Source organism: Pomacea canaliculata, linkage group LG11 (assembly GCF_003073045.1).
Source record: "Pomacea canaliculata isolate SZHN2017 linkage group LG11, ASM307304v1, whole genome shotgun sequence".
In the NCBI taxonomy this organism is placed as follows: Eukaryota; Metazoa; Mollusca; class Gastropoda; order Architaenioglossa; family Ampullariidae; genus Pomacea; species Pomacea canaliculata.
In genome coordinates this window covers 17,832,486-17,852,735 of record NC_037600.1, presented here as the reverse complement: position 1 = coordinate 17,852,735, position 20,250 = coordinate 17,832,486, and the positions used below count along the sequence as shown (strand labels likewise).

Here is a 20,250-nt window from a genome sequence, read left to right as displayed (position 1 = left end):
GTCCGTTCTGTTCTTCGGGCGTCATCAAAGAAGGAATGGAGGTAATTTCCAGTGGACATTTCAAAATACATTTGTTACACAATAATTGCTACTACTCCGAGCAAAAGAAAAAGATGAACACATATTTACAATTTAAAAACTCACCTTTATAGCGATTACTGATAAAATTACAGGAAGAAAGATAGGTATCAACTGCAAACAACAATAATTAAAATATTAATTTAGATTGTTAACAAGGGCATGTCTTGAAATGTTTTTAAAGTACAGTAGAGAACACTAAAATGGCGTTCCACTAAAGACCAGGTTTTACGCAACTTTCACAAGCAAAATAAATGAATAATATTTTCAATAAAAACATAATCTAAACTTCTTTAAATAGAACCATGAACTCGTTTTCAAACCATTAAGCATCACTTGATGAAAATCTTGGACAATAAAAATAAAAACACGATAAAAAGTGACTTCAATGTTGTAATCGTTTCCAAGATATTCAAGATAAAAATGACTTTCAATGCAATCATCAACCGTCGTTTGAAAAAATTCAAGATAAAAAACGACTTTCAATGTATATAAAGAAATCCTTACTCAAATCTTTACAGAAAAAAAAAAACAAAAACTGATGAAGGATAAAAGCAGCAAGTCGAAGTACTGGGTCACTGGGCAGTAATGTCGGAATTCTGGGAACCTTTTTCTGGTTCTGACTTGCTGTCTGAATTCTCGGGAAATTTTTCTGCCTCTGACCCTCTGTCGGAATTTCGGAGACGATCTGCTGGGTCTGTCGTGGACTTGTTAAGGTCGTCGTCGTCGTCGTCATCACCTTTTGGAGACCGACGTCGAGAACATGACGATTTCACAGAAAGATGTGGAAGTGCTCCTGACCTGTGCCTGGTCACATGACTGACTGGCGACCTTTGCCCTCGGTGTCCTGCCGTGCCGCTCCGTGACGACGGTGGGTATGTCGACTGGATGTCCCGCTCGCGGCTGTGGGAGGACCGGGTGGGTCTGGTCAGTCGCTGCACGATGTGGCTCAGCTCGCTGTCGTCTGCTACCCGCCACGTGCCTGGGTAGTGCTTGTGCAGTCCGGGGTACTGCAGACAATCAGGTTAGGAATGCAAAAAGAGTTGAGATAGAAAGTGTAAGAATCTCAGATTTATTCAAAGTCGTTTGGGTTATTTAGCAGGAAAGTGCTTCCACCTTGAGGTGATTTTGCACCATAAAGTTGGGAGGGGGCTCCGAGGGAAGAAACTTAAGTACAGCTGGAGCTGTCACATCAATCACTAATTGTCTATTACATATAATTGTATCTCCTCTCAACCATGATGATGACGAAGCCTTGTAACCTCGGCGCTGCTTATTGCAGATATAAATTCTGGTTAACTGGATGATGACAAGTGTTCACTGTTACCTGATGGAAAAGATATGGTCGTGTAGCGAAGGGGGCCATCTTCCGCTCCCTGTCTTGTTCGTAGTATTGGCGCTCACGTGACCAGAGTCTGCAGCCGATAGCAAACGAGAAGGTTGGTCGGGTCAAGTTGTCTGCCCAGAAGACATAGGATGGAAGGCGGTACTTGCTTAGATTGAGTTCCTGAATCGTGATTTTTTCTGTCTTGTCTTGTGTGTCCGACATTCTCCTTGAAGACAGACGAACATTGGCGATATTTGTTCTCACAACACCATTTGTTTGTTTGTTTGTCTGTCTGTCTGTCTGTCTGTCTGTCTGTCTGTCTGTCTGTCTGTCTGTCTGTCTGTCTGCCTGCCTGCCTGCCTGCCTGCCTGCCTGCCTGCCTGCCTGTCTGTCTGTCTGCATGCCTACACGCAAGTTGTGTCATCGAGTGAGTGATCGGGTGAGTCAACAATATCTACTGACTTCTGAGGTTCATAGAATGTGTATAGTAGTAACTACGTGTGAATGTCAGCCAGTCACGCAGTCCAACGTCTAATGCAAGAATTTTTAAGAAGTTTTCGGAACGTTAATGTACAATCGTCAATCGTCATCTAACCTGTAAGTGTACAAGTGAATACCTAACCTGTAAGTATACCTATGAAAGTCTAATCTGTCATTGTTTCACCTGTTCTTGTCTTACCTGTCAGTGCTTCAGAGGCGACAGCAGGCGCAGGATACGATGAACAGGAATCTCTTTGTTGCGACAGATAAACGAGTTTTAGACACCACTCAGTCTTTAAATGCTGAAGGGAATTAACTTTTACTACCCCTCGTACCCGAGCGGCAAGTAGCTATGCTAATCCAGTTCTGGAACAACAATAATATCTTTGGCAGATACCGTTACACGTGAAGTTCTGCTAGAGAGAGAGAGAGCTGCATACTTCTAGAGATTTACATACTCAAACAGCGTCGACATTTCAACCACAGGAACAGAAAAAACGATTTTATGAAACTAATGGCACAGAACAACACAGCCCAAGGGATCACGGGAAGGTTCAGTTATGAAGGACGTGACGCTCTTGGTGGCCGCGACAGTTGTCGACCGCTGGATGTTCTTGAACTACAACCGCCGCTATTCACGCTGACAACAACGTTTCAAAACGGTAATGATCGGCGGTTGAGCGCCATTCACGCCTTTGTTCTTCTGCTGTCATGGATCCGTTCGTGAGACCCGCCGCACGAGGCGACACACAAAAGGCGACGTCACCTGGAGATGTCCTCTGGGCAGTCGACGGTGGCGCCCCCCTGGCGACGCTCTGTGACTCCAGACAATGGACAGCTCCAACGCCTAGCCATGACGTCATGAAGTCGACAATAAAGGTGCTGCCATCTACTTTTTTCCACTGGTGACATTGAAGCGTCTGTCTGTCGTCGTGTAGGTGTGCGCGTGTGAGTGAACAGGAGTTGTGAACAAGGGGCTGCACCGCAGGAAAGACCAGATATTTATTTCAATTTCTCGTAGAGGTCTGTAATAAGATAACCCACGCCAAAGAAAGAAAACCACCGTTAAAACAAAACCTGAAAGAAAGCACTTCCCTTCCCATCCTCATCAATTTTTCGTTTGTCCACACACAACAAAAGAAATATAGAGAAGCTATTTGTTGGTAAGCTGTAGTCGGGAGCAACATCCGGAGTTGTTCTTAGGTTCATAAGCACTCTACAAAGAAAGAACAAGCGGGACTTGGGATTCCGTGTGCATATGGGAATTACACTATTTTTTTAATTAGAAGTAATAATCCGCTATAGGATCTCCCAGAAGTTGATAAAGAACAACAATATGGTGTTTAAATGTTAAAGATTTTAATAAGATGCTAAAGTGTAGCTGATACTTCAAACTGTTAAAACTGTTGGCAAAATTATTAATAAATTGCTGTAATGTTGACAAATTGTTGACAAACTGTTGACAAAATGTTGACACAAATTCTAGCCTTGATCGATTTCTTACATGATGTTTTAATACGTCTCTGTACTTTGTGTGTGTGTGTATTCGACTGCACGCATGTTCGCGAGCACTGGCAACCCAGCGTCAGGGGAAAACTCCTGCGTTTCCGCACCTGTGCACCTCCCTGTCTTCACCTGATCTCACCTGGCCGCGGTAAATATTTGACGACGGCGAGCGGTCTTTGCTGGAGCTTAGCTACGTCACGCCGCTCTTGTGAGCCCAAGACCTAATTATTGGCTGGCATTCACCTCCCTCTCTCATTCGCTCACTTTTGCACACTCTCCCCTCCGGTTGGTGACATATTGTCTTTCGCTCACCTATTACCTTTACCCATTCCGCTAAAGGTCACAGCATAATGAGCAATAACCCATGTGAAATGTCACAGAAATTTGAGATTTCATAATATTTTGATTCTTTTTTCTGTTTTCCCAAATGTTTTCTCCCCTTCTAGTTTTGATTTATTTCTGTAAACTTTTCGGCAGTTCGTCAGTCCATGTAAAATACACATTGTTATTACAATATGAAAAATTGTGAAAAATAAACAAATAAATAACAATTGACATCCATGACGAGTAACGAGAAGCCATAATGAGTCAACCGTTGTACCTGTCCATGAACTACAACATGTAGCCGTTTGTAAGGGAGTTCAACCTCTCCGCACTCGTTGCTATGTATGGCAGACTCTCCTAACCCCTCCATCCGTCTCCAATTAGCAGTTCGTTTCTGTGTGTGCTGCAGACCACCCCGCCCACTAATTAACCGAATTCGCTGTCTGGCTACCCAGCAACTGTTCCCACAATAACATCAGGACCCAGTACTGTAGAACACAACCGTCGTTGCAGCTATTCATAATATCAAACATTCAAACATACGCACACACACACACACTGTCTCCCTCCCGTCCTGGCAAAGAGAGAAAGACGTTTGTGTGCGACTGATGGTCATGCGTGCAAGCCCCCGGCCCTACATAATTGAGTGCTACACACCATTAGAATTGCAGGGACTAATTCTGCGGGCCAGCAAGAACATCGGGTGTCATGTTCCAGCGAAGTGCACCCTGATCGCCGTGTTTGCGGGCAACCCTGAAGTTTCCAAAAACATTTATTATTCATTCCTGTGGTTGTTGCACTTCGTTATGTGCCTCCTCCTCCTCCTCCTCCTCCCCCTCCTCATCATCATCACCACACCACCACCACCACAACAACAAAGAAACGTAGACAACAGCACACGAATGACACTGTGGCAAACATCAACGAAGCACGTGGATGGAGATGAGGACTCAGAGACGGGGTGGAAGAGTTTGCTGGGCTATGACAGTATATCTTACAGAGACTAGAGGTGGATTTTAAGGCCGGACTTAAATGTAAACACAATTAAAAAAAAAAAAAGTACTGGCAAGGAGTTTGGGGCAGAAAATTTCATACATCGGGGGAGGAGGTGGGGGCCAAAGACGAAAAAGGGTTTCTCGATTTTTCCCCCTCTAGTGCGTGGCACAGAGAGGGGGACATCACAGGCAGACCCAAGAGATCCACTCTGGTAGCTATCGATGTTATAAGAGGCCTTAGAACAACAACGACCACAATGGCAACAACACCGGTAATAATTGATACCACCACCACCACCACCACCACCACTGCTGCAGCCTGGCGTTGATAGAGAAAGGAATAAGGTCCAAAATGGTCAGCAGGATTTCCTTGATAGTTTAGACATATAAAATGAGAAATATTATAAGCATTGAATTTTATTACCGTTATGTACATCTAGTGATCACAATTCAAGGCGTTTAACTGTTTGTCATCCTTCATGAGTTACAAAACCAAAAGCTTTAGTTTCAGTGAAAAAGATTGTCGAAACATGCTGCTGCAGCAGCAGCAACAACAACAACAACAACAACAACAACAACAACAACAACAACAACAACAACAACAACAACAACAGTTGTTTGTCAGAAGCCAATGTCGGCGCCATGATACATATTATGACGCTGGGGGAAAAAAATCATCGCCTAGCAAATGATGTCATCAGCTTACAAAACTGCGTAGCTTGACTGACGTCAAAATGACGTGACAGAAAGGTGACGTATGCACGATGATCGGAACAGAGTTAAGGAGTGACAGCCTCAATCCTAAAACCTGGAAGTAGGCAGAGATGGCGAGACGTGAACTGTGACTCGCCCTTGCAGCAGCTCGGCCTCACCTGGCGTCCGCTCGCTGCCAGAACCCACCTGCAGCCGCAGCCAGCACGCCGTGCGCCTCGTCAAGTGACGACAGCAGCCACACCGCCCACTTGGTGCATTTCATCGGTGGCAGACTATACATGGCGTTGATAAAATGAAGTTTGCTCCTAGCTGCCATTTGTTCAGTAAACGGGTGAGTTCCGTTGCTATGTTTTCATTCATGATGATGTAAATGTCGCTGTGTATGCTCTTACTCTCGTTCTTCTTTGAAACAACTTGGCTGTAGGAATGATCTCGACTCAATTACATAGGTTGCTGTGGACCCTAACCTTTTCTAAAACCATAAAAATCCTTAATCGTAACACCAAACCCTTAGCCGTAATTATGCCTCCTTTCTGTAAAATGTAATGACATCTTGAGCTGCACTGAAATAATGGTGTACCCCTTCTTCTGCCTATTAAACTTTCGTAACTTTCTTCGGGACACTGGGCTGAGGTGAGGGTTGTAGGGTTAGATACTATTTCCAAAATCCAAATACTCGAGATACAAGCTTACAGAAGTGACCATGAGGTCAAACCACAACCCCACTGTTCCACACACGCCTCATTCACTTTAATTAACAGAGCTCCCATGGGATGTAGCCTTGACAACGCAAACCTACCCATGTCCATTTAGGGTCAGGGTTTTTGCCTTGTGGTCGGGATGTTTACAGGCTACTATTATGAGAACGGAAGGAGTAGTGTTCACTCAGACTATGGGAAATAAAGTCTCATACGGAGCTCACCAAAGTCATTTGGAAAAAAAAAATATTCTTGACGAACAAAAAGGCTAAAAGAAAATACGAAAACACAGGTGTTGTATTTTATGGACAAGCTTACCTTTCATCCATTAATAGTTCATGCCGATGCCCTCTGGAAAGCAAGGGAAAAATGTCTTTTTGTTATTACTTACTGTTGCTTTTTTGCCGCCAGAGTTTGTTAAAAACGAAAAACAAAAACTCTTGAGCATTAGTTTTCAAAGAACTGAAAATAGAAATAAAATTTATTTATTTGATGGGTAACAAAACTGCCAACATTTATAGCTCTAATATTTTAAAAATTAATTTTTACCAGAGAGGCCTGCCTTCCTCTGATATGACCGACACATTATTTTTAAATTTGTGAAGTCTGTCTTTAATACTATGAATGATAAAGGCCCATTTGCATAAATTACATCTGAGATCTGTGTAATTTTATAATTTAGTAATTTTTGTTTTAATATCAATTAATGTTTATTATCAGCTTCTTTGTTAAATTATAATTCATTTGATTTAATCTTTTTTGTGATTATATACTTGCATACTGAGTGTGATTCGGCTCTATAAAGGTCTATCATTATTAAAATCGAACACAGAAATATGGTTATTATCTCCTACATCTACTTTTTAAATAAATAACAGAAGAAACGGGGAGAAAAACGAGAACTGACATAGCTTTGAATAGAATCTCAGAATATCTTTGAGGTGCAGTCCAAGTAGCAGTTCTAGCATATTCGACTCTCGTAAAAAAAAGTCGTTTGCTTCGACTCTTGCCCTCTCACAGGCCCCATACCTTCTCACCTGGATGAGCGGAGGCTGAAGATGCAAAGAAGAGTGCCTTTGGACAAAGTAGTCTGGATCGCCAAGTATGAGACAGCTGGAGGTCGTCGTTTCTCACAGATATCGGGGAATTCAGCCTCCAGAAAACCCACACCCTCTCAAAAAAGCTCATGTCCTCCCCAAAGATCTGTCCATCGACGAAATTCGGATCCTAATTCCTGGCCCACAAAATCCTTCGAGCTCCTCAACAAAGATAGGGTTCGCGCAGCATCGGCCCAGCCAAGAACTCAGGTCAGCGGAGACATCAGTGAAAAAGCGAATACTTCGACGGGTTACAATGAATGGACGCCTGTACCCTCCGTGGAGAGTGGTTTGGTTAAGAAAACGTCTGACACTATCCAGGTGTCCGTGCAGGACATGGTATCGTCTTCTTCACGCAGGTCCTTGTCGTGTAAAGAAGATGCTAGCTCTTCCATGCGGATATCGTCTGCCTCGACGTCGCAGGGGGTCAAAAGCAGTCGGATGAAGGGTCAACGAGTCCTGTCCATCGACTGTGCCACGCTGTTTGCCAACGAGACATGGTGAGGTATTCATCAGTGTTTTGTTTTGTTTTTTTGCTTTTGTTACAGGAAGTGGAGGGGATAAAAAGAAAAAAAAAATCATTATTTTGTTTGGATATTATTGTATTGTTTGTTGACAATGGTACAACGGCACCTGTTTTGTACCAGCTGAATGCATACATGAAGCACAAGCTGAAACTTAAGAATTACAGAAAGTGGGATGAACCCATGTTAAGCCTTACATTAAAACCCTTTCTTTGTGCCATCCAGGTACAAGAAAGGTCGCAAATACCTGTCCAACCGACGCAGCTACCTTGCCGACGTCTTCAATGATAACACCGACGATCTTGAAATGATGTGTGAGCGCCTATGCAACCCCACTGCTTCTTCACGTGCTCGCCAGGTCGTGCAGCGCCATCGCCGTTCGGCCAGCAGCAGGGACCATGTATCGTCTACCGAAAACAACTCCAACTCCTTCGTGATGGACCCGCATCGCGTCACAGGCTCTCGCAGTGTGGGGGAGAGAGAGATGAAGGCCAGTGTAGCCAGGCCGAGTCAGGGGAGATCGCCGGATGTCTTCATCAGAAAGACCCCTCGTGACTTTACTGCCATCAATAACTCTGGTTGGATGAAAATAGAGTCTTTTGCCGAATAAAAGCTGTGCAAATAACGTTCCTATTCGCAGTTTATTCCCAGAGACAGGTGGAAATTAATGACTCGCTTGCTCTGTGAATGCACTTGAACACCTGCGATGTGCCTCAGAACGTTTGGGTGGTGGGAGGGAGGGGAAAAAGGACGAGACGATACCTTTTTGAAGTTTTTAGAAAATAATTTATATACATGTCTTTTTTTAGAGGGATAAGTACTTGTCATATCCCCCTTTTTTACGTTTGATTTAGACAAGAGTAGTCGTGTTACTGAATAAATGTATCCCAAGATGTCTTCTTCTTCTTTCTTCTTGTTCCTATTCGCCCCCAGTGGAGCATAGGGTCGCAGCACCACACCCCGCCATCGGACCCGGTCCTGGGCGTCCCTTTCCAGTTGGGACCATGTCTCTGCCTCTCTGTGGACTGATCTCCTCCATGTCTGTCTGGGTCTCCCAACCTTGCGCCTCCCCTGTGGGTTCCAGCCCTGAGCCTGTCGCGTTAAATTGTCGGCTGGCTTTCGTAGAGTGTGGCCAATCCAGCCCCACTTCCGCTTCTTGATGTCTTGGCTGGCAGGGTTTTGGTTGGCTCTCTCCCACAGGTCTGTATTGGGCCTGCCTGATCCCAAGATGTAGTATGAAATAATTCACAGACGATTCTATGAAGAAACCTTTGCCTCAGCAAAGATTTGTTGTTCAATGGTAAACGTCTGCGGAAGTGAGCCTCGTCAAAACAAAGGGTCATCAGTGCTTGAGCGTAACGGAGACGTCATCATGCAAAACGGCGACATTGAAATTTTCGACATTAGTCCCTAACACATTTTGTCTAGGATAGCTTGATCAAAAATACACTTTATATGAAGATAAAGTATCTGAACTTAATTTATACATCATGTAATCAAGGATGTGTATCATTACTGTGTAATCCGAGTGGGCAGAAATATTGTACAGTTGATGTTGTGTGATGTTTCTTGTTCAGATCACAAAAGGGCATGAATGTACTAGTAACATACAATACATGGTGCAGAAGGCAGATCGAATCAATTTGTTTCAAGTACACACAACAGCATACTGGGGTTTTCCTCCACTCCCAAGCAGCTTTCTATTTATTGGTATAGCCCGTATTACCGGCTCCCACTTGGTTTCAGCAACTAACTCTAGGGTCTGTGAACTACAACATTCAACTTCCAATGTTCTTTCCCTCTAGATTGTTACAGTTCAAGTAAGCTTCTTGCTCTATGATCCTATCATGCTATTGAAACAATGAGAATTGCTAGAACACTCTGATGCTGTCCCATTTTAAATGTGTATAAGAAATACTAAGAAAACAAATACAACCACTTTCAACAAAATTATGGATTTATTGAAACAAGCAAGCAATCACAACCACAAGTGAATGTGAAATGCTGTAGACTGGTGAAGATTGTGTTGTCATGCTTCACCTTGAAGCCTGGTTCACTTACATGGATTGGTAATTATCACAGTGCTTCTTCGCATGACACTATTTCTTAAGTATAAGCTAGTAATTAAAAAAATAATAAATGACAAGATCACTTTTTATTACATGCAGGTGTTCTTCATAAAGTGCATTCACCCAACAAGACAGCACCTTTGTCCACTCACACCAAGACATTCCTCTCAGACACACTCCTTGCACCTCAACTTTATTTCACACTCAGTTTTCACCAACTATGCTACATGTCTATAAATGATATCGCCAGAAATCCAAACCCTCCTATCAAAACAAGCATGATGTTCAGACACAAAATAAATGTCTGATTTAAGATCTTGAACTCAAATGGCACTCGCTGCAGGAGAATCAAATACATGGCTAGCTTCAGCTGAAACCTCAGAAACAAGCGAACCCCAATGTAGCTCACAATGAAGAGGAGACTTAAGACAACAAAAGCGATGGAAGACAGCAGGTGAGTGGAGAGATAGAAGAGGGCGCTAATGTGGCAGCTGAGAAGCGTGCACTTGCAGTGAGATACTTGCAGCCAGCGTGAGTGCCGTGGACGGTAATGTACGAGATATGACTCTGCTGTCATCAAACATGTAGAGTGTGGTCCATGAGTGGTAGGGAACTTTCGACAAACAGGTAACATTTCTGACGCCTTGACTTGTAAACTGGAATGCTTCAGTGCATTTATATGTCTCTTCTAATAATGAAGTCTGATTATGAGTGTTTTCTTATAATGATTGCCTGTAAGCATACCTAACTAGGACTCCTAAATAATAATCACCTACTGATGATCAGGTCCAAAAATAATCTACAGAGCTTTATCGCGGCCACAACAGTCCATCAGTATAGTCATGTGCAACAAAGGTCACACACAGTACACACTGGTTGTAAAAGCATCAGTTTTGGAGGGTTAAAATGGAAAATAATTAAAGGTTACCAGTTCACAGCTCTCTGTACATTAGACAGATGCATCACACAAAATGGTAAAGTCATGTCTGACAGACGGCAACATATAAATGTTGGCTGAGGTGATATGTCTCCTCTTGACAAGAATATAAGACTTGGGCTACTTCCATAGCACTTCCAGCTTCTTGCAGTTATTCTTGAAGAATATATAGGGTTCCTTGAACCTAGGAGGAAAAAAAGTCATTAGCAATTATTCCTATTTTTGTTCTCTTGAGTTTAGTATTTGTAATGCGTGGAGAGCCTCGCTTTGGCTAGGATAAAGCTATATAAAAGCTCATGCCATTATTATTCAATGGAATAATATATTTTTCTAATTTTAGTCATCTGAGTACTTATAAAATACAAATAACATTTTTACACAGGACACTATGCTGTGACCTCCATAGAACTTTTACTTACCAATTGCTCATCTATTACTATTAAAAGCACATTATCACTTTATACTGTACAATGTTTGCATAAAAATGCTAACTATGCATATAAACATGGTTTTTGAATGTACTGGGTGAAAATCACAGGACTATTTATATATATAATCTGGACTTTCAATATTAACTCCAATTCATACAATAATAAATGAACTGACAATAAGGCAAAAGCAACATCATAACTTTTCTTTAAAACACCACAATAATGTTTCACAAGTGAAAAATTCATTGTAGGTGTCTTCACATGAGAAATGCACTTTAAAAGTTCAATAACAATAGAACAATACAATAGAACATCTACTCCATGTACATGTCCAAGCAGCCCTGATTTCATGTGTCTGTGTCAAAATAAACTAAAACATTACAGCAAGCCTTAGAAAGGTCATGCAGTGATTTTTTAAAAGGTCTAACGCTGAAATCAATCAGTTGCGGCCTGCCAGGTATATCTTCACTTGAAAGCTGCAGGGAGTTATTGGTGGGGAGGAGAGTGAAAGAAAGTGACTCTAAGAAAAAAATGGGGGAGAGGGCTACTGAATGCTGAAATCGTCTCCTGTATGTATAGTCCAAATGTGTGTGAGCGTTCACCGGTGCAGGTGTGTCCGCACTCACATGTGTTTGAGTATGTTTATGCCTGCAATCAGTGATGGTGTGTTGTGTATGGTGATGGTTCTGTTATGCGAGTGTACGTGTGCGCGCGCGTGCGTGCATGCAAGCGCAGAGAAATTTCTTCGCTGTATACTGAGTAGTGTATTTTGTACCAACTTAAAGTGTGTGATATGAATGTCACCATGTTTAATGTTTAAGACGTTCCTCATGCAAAGGCACCTGGCAAATAAATTCTTATTTTATCTTACTGAGATTAGTTAGCCTACGACAGTATTAGCATCAAGAAAATGCGACAACTTACGAAAGCTGACGTAGCTGCGATCGGGATATACTGGTTAACGTAGCATAACGAAAACGCACTACTGAAAGGGAGAAAGGGTCACTCAGATGGACCATCATTTAACAAAAGAAGAGTTGCTTGCTGTAGACATTTACTACACTTCTCAGGGAAAGTAACGATTGCGGTTTGTCGTAAAAGTTTTAGTTAAACAATATATTTAGAAGAAATAATAAATATTGTTCCAAAATTCTGTAGACTGCAATGAAAATATAACTGTTATCGTTAATTGAGGCATTTGAAGAAGGTTTACGAAGCATAGGATACAAGACTGTTTGTGGTTGTTGTTTAAAGATGGAGGATAGCATGGATGATGTGAATGACATAGATTCCATTGAAGATGTTTTTAAGTCAGCTGCTAACTATGTCCGACAGATAGGCAGCAGGATTGGTGCAGAAAAACTTCTGTACTTTTATGCTAGATACAAGCAGGTGATTGAAATATTTTAGTTCAAGACTCTTATCATAGAAGACTTATCAAGAGTGATTACTCTGCATGACAACATCGGTCAATGTATGCGTTTGTGTGTGTGTGTGAGAGAGAGGTACGATATTCTTTAGTGATTCAGGCTTCTTTGCCTAATTTCAGATGGGGAAAAATATGACAATACACAGTGTATAATGCATATCTTTAAGCACGCTCACCACTAGATATCCACTCGTGCGTGTGTAATATACATGGTATAAATACAAAGAGTGGCGTGTGTGTGTGAGAGAGAGACCGAATATCTTGAATAAGCGTCTGTTTTCTGTGACAGTGCCCATCAGCATCATGATTGTACCTTACATTTTTTAAAGATTATAGAATAACATTCCTTGGCATTTAAAAGCATTATTTTCAAGTAATACATCTTAAAAAATTAATTATTCAGTGTGTTTGTTTGTTGCACATACATATAATGCAATAAGCAACAGTTACATGCATTACAAATTTTGGTTAAAATGTTTTGAATCACACATAATTCTGAAAAATAAAGTTCATTTGCTTAGGAGAGAAAAAAATTAAAGATAATTTTTCATAAAGTGATACTTTTCAGGTCAGTAATGGCTTATGCACCACTCCTAAACCTGGATTGCTTGACTTTCAAGGGAGACAAAAGTGGTAAGTAACTCTCCATGTTTGTATGACAGTTTGAAATGTTAAACTGTTGACTAACACCAAATAAAAAAAATTCGCCTTTTTGAAATGTGTGGCAGGGATGCTTGGAAGAAACTAGGAGATATGACCAAGATACAGGCAATGAGGGAATACATATCACTTCTGGACAACACTGAACCAGGATGGCGGAGCAAATTCTTATGTGTATGCATATTGGATTAAGTCTTTGTCCTTTTCATCTAAATTTATGCATAATCTTTTTATAGTCTTGTAAGTTCTCAACAGTCTTAGAATTACCTCCAAAGGTACAACATAATGAGTGTTCAAATTTAAAAAAAAAGAACTATTTTGATTGTAATAGTAATTTTACAGTTTTTATTTCTATTACTTTTTTCATGTTTTCAAGAATGAGGTCCTAAAGCTTTTTAAAAACTTGCATAATAGATATGAACATTTGCTTAGGAAACTAACTTGAAGGAGATATTTTCAGGCAGGTGATGATATTAGTAATGACTATCAAAGCAAGAAAAGCAACCAAAAAAGTGGAATGGGGATCTTTGTCAGCACGATGCAGTCTGCTGATGAGGAGCTCAGTGACCAGCAGAAAACCATTTTCCACTGGTGCCAGGAGGGCAATGTTAGCAAAGTGAAGGCCATGCTGAACTCTACAGGGCACCAAATCAATCAACTGGACAGCGAGGTCAGATCTATTTGCCCACAGTAAAAGGGATTTTGCATTTGTATATATGTATATGTAGGAGGGAGGGGTGCATATGTGTGTGTGTGAGAGAGGGAAATAAATCGACTTTTGACTTTGCTCCTTATTTTGTCAACTGACTGAAGGGAGTTAAACAATAGAAACCGTATGTTATGATTAAAAAAAAAAAAAAAAAAAGAAAATCAGCAAGCTGATGCGTTGTAAAAACACTTGTTGGTAATAGGTGCAAACAGGTACATTTTGCAGGCTCACATAAAAACACAACCTGAACTAATAGCATATGCTTTATAATTTGACATAAATTGAAACGTGTGCAGATGGTAAGGTTATAAAATGAATACACTTAAAACTATCTAACTTCTTAGGATATGATGAGAGTAAGAAAACTTTTGTAAAGGGAGATGATGAAGATGTACTAAAGACTTTATTCTGTCTAAAAGAATTACAAATAAGATTACTCATAATTACTACTTGATTAAGGCTTCATTAAATAGTTCAGAAGCCAACTACCATGAATGATATCAACTATCAGGTTTAACCCTAATACTTTCCATTCTTTTATGATTTTGTTTTTTATCAAATACTTTATATATGATTGACAGTAACTGCTTGTATTATTATTGGAGAAAAACCTTGTATTATCTTAAAGATTCAATATTCAAGATTCTTTATCCTTTCACCCTCTCAGGGGTATATTCAACACTTAGTCTTCCACGTTACATGCAATGTATAGCAAAATTCTACCTATAGTATAGAATATATAAATACATACACTTGCATACCTATATATCATTAAATGCACTCTCTCACACACATACACCCCAGGATGACCAGTCCAGTCTTTGATGTTTGTAAGCCAGTTCTTTCTTTGGCCACCGTGGCATCGACTACCCTCCAAGGTTCCTTGGAAGATAAGTCTTCAATAAGGTTTGTGCCAGGTCACATGGCCAAAGAAGATCAGCTTACCTCGCTTGACTGTTGAAAGTAGAGGTTCCTGGTGTCCTATAAGTGTGGCAATCTTGTTTCATTCAAAGTTGTTAGTTCTGTGTTCTCTGTATGGGATCCAGAGCAGCCTCCTTAGGCACTTGTTCTCAAATGCTTGGACTCTCCTTTCTGTTTTGGTGAGCTGAGTCCACATGTCACATCTGTAGAGCAGGATTGGCACTACCAGAGATTTGTACAGCTTGTATTTGGTAGTGAACCTTATCTTACAAGTGTAGCAGATAAAAGACCTGTTCTTTTTCTCATATGCTAATTTTTTTATGAATATAACACTTTTGTGTTGCTGCTTTGACATGAGACCCTAAATACTGAGCTCAATACAGCTGTAATAATATTAATAACAAAGTGAATTTGTAGAGTGTATATCCTGTTTACCTATACAATGAAGAAAAACAATGATACCGTGGGAAACAAAGTGCATGGACAAAGAGTGAGTGGAAGAATTTGAAGAGGTTGTAAAATCAATGCAAGCAGCAACTGGCAAACATTGCAGCTGATGAAGCTTTTTTCTAGTGAAGGACAGCATGAATAGCATTATTCTGGGCCCTTTAAAGCTTGTCCAACAAGTAGTTAAAGAGATCAGCTGTAATCCACCTGGAAGAACACAAATGCAGGCGTGAGACTTTTGGTGGCAGTGGCAGAGGCAGAGGAAGGTTGGGATGGGGCCGATGGATTTGCAGACTTCATATATATGTGATAGTCACAAGACAATGATGTTGATGAGATTCCTAATGGTCTGGAAATGAGAGATTTTCACTCCAGAGACAGTAGAAGATGGTGTACATTTCAGTCTATTTTTATAGGCTACCAGTTGACTACAGTTTTCTAATCATTTATGCAATGTTCAAGTGTTGTTCACAGCTGCAGTGGGTGTTGTGGGAGAGCGGAGTGGTGCCAGCAACTAAAACTATATCATGGCAAAGCATCCAGCGCTGTAAATAGATGCCGTATGCAGATAAAAAATAGCATGCCTGAGCCAGGATCTGAACTCACGGCAGCCAATAGTCCCTGTGTTGGTGACAGGTGCTAATGATTGCACCACCAGACCTCCCTGCAGTGGGTAGCTTGATGCTATGTATACTTATGTATTACATAATGTGTGCACTTTTTGAGGCTCATAGTGTACACCTGTTTTGAGATGGATTGTCTGCTTCTAACAGGGTATGGGGCTTCTTCATTGGGCAAGTGACCGTGGGTTAGAAGACATGGTCACTCTACTGCTTGAAAATGGAGCTGATGTCAATCTTCAGGTATGCTGTGTATATAAACTAAATCCAGACAATTTGTGTGTGTTTGCAGGCATTTGCGCATGAGTTTGTGCAAATGCAATCTAAGAAACAAACTTTTTTTATGTTTATTTCTTCTAGAAATGTTGCCTTATTATTTTATGCTTAATTATAAAATCAGTGTAAGGTAGGAATGCATTAATTATCTGCAGATACTATAAATTATAATAGAGGATATATGTAGTTCACCTCCTCGTTTTAAATGAGACTCTATGCACTTACAAAAAAAAAGAAAAACTCTCTTCTCTTTTGCCATGTTTTCCAAGCATGCACATACTGTAAATGTACTCATCCGGTAGAGGGAAGAGGCAATGAAAGAGTAGAGCAGCATTTGTTACAAGTCATCGTGCTTTCTTGCACATTTGCTTGTATTTTTTATTTGATAGTATTTTTGGTATCAAACCTAAAAGTGAGGATGTTTGCAAGCACCTGTTAAGCACTCATTACTCTGTAATTTAGCCTTTAGCAGGTGTGGGGAAAAGGAAATCTATGTGTGTAGTTTAACTTATTATTCACTTTTTTTGGCTGTCAAGTCCAAATGTTTTCTCTTGTCAGGTTATTTTGATTTCTGCTTTGTAATAGCTACTGCTTTTTGTCTGTTACCATACAAATACAAACAAAAGACATCTTAAAAATATAAATACAAAAGATCTTTATTAACCCTTTTCAGGAAAGTGTTTTTCTGCCAGTGTTACTATTACATAATATATCAGACATAACATGATATCTCAAGTATGATGGTTTTTGCCTAAGAATGTTTTCCTTTCTTATTTTTAACTGCTGTAATAGCTTTAAATGGAAAGTTCATGCTTTATGTGGAAGTAATATTTAAATGCAAAATTGAAGAGATCTGTGATATTTTGCATGCCTTTAATGTTATAGCCACTTCTCACCAAAACAAGTATACATTTGCAATACTTTGATTTTCCATAATATATTTGATTAAACATACATCAGATATAATTTGCAGGATTGTGATGGGCAGACTGCCATGCACTATGGTGAGATGTTTACCTTGGCATGTTGCATTTAGTTAAAATCCATGTTGCATTTAGTAAAGGAATAAAGTTGAAACTTTTATTTTTAGCTTTGTTTATCAGTGTCACTTTTGTAGACTTTTTGCCAATTAGAACATGAAAGCATTTTGCGCTGAAACAGGGTTAGAGCCCTTAGCATCTTATTAACTATAAATAATAAAAAGGAGAAAAATAAAGAAAAACTCTGTTGATTATTATTATCATCAATAAAGTAATCATTTTTTGCATTTTTATTAATCTTTTCATATATAACTGATTGTTTCAGCTGTGTCATGTGAACATGAAAACATTGTGCGGGTCCTGGTGTCTTGGAAAGCAGACTTCAAAATTAGAGATACTGATGGAAACTCAGCGCTGGATATTGCTAGTAGTGACATGAAAGTACTGTTTGATAGTCTTGGTGTTAACATGGGTTAATATGCAATTTATTTGTTTCTTTTAGAATTTTTTTGAAATGTTTTAATCTTTTTTTGGTGTTTTGTAGGGAAGAAAATAGAGAAAAGCTGCTCTACAGGTGACAGATGTGGCTTTTTAAATATACGTTTAAGGACTTGCAAAGAACTGGGGTAAAGATTGATTTTGTTAAGCAATTGTAGATTTTTGGAGAGAAAATGCAGATTTTAACATCAGTTTCAGTGATCATGTGTGTATGTGTGTGCACAGATTGTGCACATGTGTCTGCGGATGTCAGCATGAAAGTGTGTGTGTATACAACATACATGTGCTTATTATAAGTGGTGTCAATCACTTGCATGAATCTCTGTGCACTCTTTATGCAAAGAGTTTCGAGATAAATATCGCATGTTTGTGATGGAAATCACTAAAAAAAAATAAAGTCGTGTATATGTATTACAAGTAATTTTTGTATATATATATATGTTTGATCTTAGCAGGAAAGAAGAACATAGGGATGATAAACCACTGCAAATAGTAAACAGCACATAGTGTCCTGCTCAATCAATGCTGTGTGTAACCCTGACAGAGCAAATACAAAATGAAAATACATTCAACCTATGATATTTTGTTTAATTCGAAAGCACACATTACACATAAATATGATGAAGAAGGTTTTCAAAAGATTTTCCCAGTTACATTTTAGTCACAGTATCTCAGTTTTACTTGAAAACCATACGAGACAATTCATAGCCCACTTCATTTCCTCATTATGTTACCTGCAGTTTCAGATGTTTACTTTCACAGAAACATCTGCATAGAAAAACAATCTTCCAGTAAGTTTATTGTAGTACATGTTCCTGTGTAAAATATGTACATCTATAAATATAAAACGCTTTAATGTCAGATTTTTTTAAAGTGTGATCAATCAACAACAAAAAGGGGGGGGGCTGCTCTGTACAGTAGTAACATTTAGAAAGTCCGATTGTACATTTCTCGTGTTTTGTCGCCGTGATGTCGGCTTAGAGAAAACATGGGAACTAACTCCTACTGAACTACGTCAGAGCTGTCTTCCATGTTCCAACATGCTTATCTCCCCTTTGCAATATCGCTACATGTTCCTCCTCTCAGGTTTGTGGGCCCTAGCGTGTATGGAAAGGAAATATCAAAACTGGATATCAACACCTCAGCCCTTCAGACTATACAAATACGAAAATAAACTTTTGTTAGTTGATGCTTATATTATCTCCCCCACAATCACTTTTATCACAGTTAAAAAGAGTTCTTAACGGAACTGGACTGAATAAGAGTTCGTGACTTAATTTCTATACATAAAACTGTGTCCAGGACCTGTTTAATGGTTTTAGAAACTTCGATTTTAGGTGTCCAACTAGTGGAAGTGTCTGTGTGGATTCGATATATATTTAACAAGAGATGCCACGCAAGAGCTATTTGGAGCAAACATTGCGCAGTGCGTACACGACTACTGTACATTTCGGTGTATTAAGCCCACCTGTATATAAACCACATCCACTAAGTTTGTAAAAAACTCTACTTTTTCACAAATAAGCCGCAAATCTATACAACTTGAAAGCTGCATCGTATGGATTTTCGGGATGATGAGGGTGTTTGCTTCAGCAACTGATCCGCATGCTTCAATTGTATGTGGCTTGGATTTAAAAATGTGAACAGCAAACACTGTAACAACGTGAACAGTTAACACTTTAACATGGAGCTCATCGAAAAATTAATCAAAATCTGAACAAGCCGCATCACTGTTTAAGCCAAAGCTGGGGAAAAAAGTCGCAGCTTTCAGTCGGAAATTTACGGTACTTGTCAAAACACAAAGCGCGACATGGGAGCACGCACTCGTGCATGCATACCCATTTAAAGACAGTTGTCAAATACCGACCCATTAAAGAATCTTTTTTGAGGAAAAAAAGGCTTAAAAAAAATCTTGTTGGGGGGAAGGAACCAAGGATTCTCCGCTTCCAGAAATCAAGATCAGTCGATGGAGAGTGGGCACGATACATGACAGACCGTCAATGCTCGAGTGCGGATGCAATCAGCCGAAAGTTCCTGGAAGAAATTTCGAACACAGCGCCTTCAGATAATTCTTGTAATAAGCATCTGGCCAGCTTGGTAGAACTAAGGGCCAGTAATTTAGTTCCAGTGCAATGACCACAGACGAAGCTGGAGTTCTAGAAGACCACAAGCCTGTAATTTCCAGTTTTGGAGATCGGCTGCCATCAATTTGCACCCCGGAACTGTGGGTCATTGCGTTTTTCATATTAAAACGAAGGCGCTGATGTAGAACTAAAAATGACAATAATAAATCAAAATCTTCATTACAATATGATTTTAGTAATAACAGTTCGTGAATATTGGTAATGAAACTTTATTATGTAAGACATTTAAAACACAGCACCATGGCAGCCATTTCTTAACAAAGTGAGGAAATGTTCTTGATGTGTCTACTAAACTCCACAGTCAGTCCTAGATTACCTGTGGGTTTTAATCTCTCGTCAAACCTTAAATGCTATCAATAATTTTTCCTCCCCAGCCTCGGGCATAT

General features: G+C 40.0%; 3 protein-coding genes across 3 annotated transcripts; 2 read left to right on the top strand and 1 right to left on the bottom strand.

The window, feature by feature from the left end:
• Window positions 1-124: 124 nt before the first annotated feature.
• On the bottom strand, window positions 125-2,525 carry LOC112575291. The gene is made up of 3 exons (XM_025257029.1): window positions 2,085-2,525; window positions 1,406-1,631; window positions 125-1,088 (listed from the first exon to the last, which is right to left on the bottom strand). The coding sequence occupies exons 2-3, from the start codon at window positions 1,625-1,627 to the stop codon at window positions 654-656; spliced, it is 657 nt and encodes a 218-aa protein (XP_025112814.1). The 5' UTR covers window positions 1,628-1,631; window positions 2,085-2,525; the 3' UTR covers window positions 125-653.
• Window positions 2,526-5,454: 2,929 nt separating this feature from the next.
• On the top strand, window positions 5,455-8,640 carry LOC112575288. The gene is made up of 3 exons (XM_025257027.1): window positions 5,455-5,755; window positions 7,143-7,719; window positions 7,969-8,640. The coding sequence occupies exons 2-3, from the start codon at window positions 7,181-7,183 to the stop codon at window positions 8,351-8,353; spliced, it is 924 nt and encodes a 307-aa protein (XP_025112812.1). The 5' UTR covers window positions 5,455-5,755; window positions 7,143-7,180; the 3' UTR covers window positions 8,354-8,640.
• A 3,766-nt stretch (window positions 8,641-12,406) lies between these two features.
• On the top strand, window positions 12,407-18,131 carry LOC112575289 (acyl-CoA-binding domain-containing protein 6-like). The gene is made up of 7 exons (XM_025257028.1): window positions 12,407-12,572; window positions 13,178-13,242; window positions 13,338-13,443; window positions 13,730-13,939; window positions 16,120-16,209; window positions 17,216-17,246; window positions 17,548-18,131. The coding sequence occupies exons 1-7, from the start codon at window positions 12,435-12,437 to the stop codon at window positions 17,697-17,699; spliced, it is 792 nt and encodes a 263-aa protein (XP_025112813.1). The 5' UTR covers window positions 12,407-12,434; the 3' UTR covers window positions 17,700-18,131.
• Window positions 18,132-20,250: the final 2,119 nt, after the last annotated feature.

Excerpts from the sequence above, each read along its gene's own strand:
- LOC112575291 (XM_025257029.1), bottom strand. The coding sequence starts at position 1,627 with ATGTCGGACACACAAGACAAGACAGAAAAAATCACGATTCAGGAACTC. Across the intron at positions 1,089-1,405 it reads GACCATATCTTTTCCATCAG|TACCCCGGACTGCACAAGCA; the intron begins GTAACAGTGAAC and ends GATTGTCTGCAG.
- LOC112575288 (XM_025257027.1), top strand. The coding sequence starts at position 7,181 with ATGCAAAGAAGAGTGCCTTTGGACAAAGTAGTCTGGATCGCCAAGTAT. Across the intron at positions 7,720-7,968 it reads CTGTTTGCCAACGAGACATG|GTACAAGAAAGGTCGCAAAT; the intron begins GTGAGGTATTCA and ends TGTGCCATCCAG.
- LOC112575289 (XM_025257028.1), top strand. The coding sequence starts at position 12,435 with ATGGAGGATAGCATGGATGATGTGAATGACATAGATTCCATTGAAGAT. Across the intron at positions 12,573-13,177 it reads TTTATGCTAGATACAAGCAG|GTCAGTAATGGCTTATGCAC; the intron begins GTGATTGAAATA and ends GATACTTTTCAG. Across the intron at positions 13,444-13,729 it reads GGCGGAGCAAATTCTTATGT|GCAGGTGATGATATTAGTAA; the intron begins GTATGCATATTG and ends AGATATTTTCAG.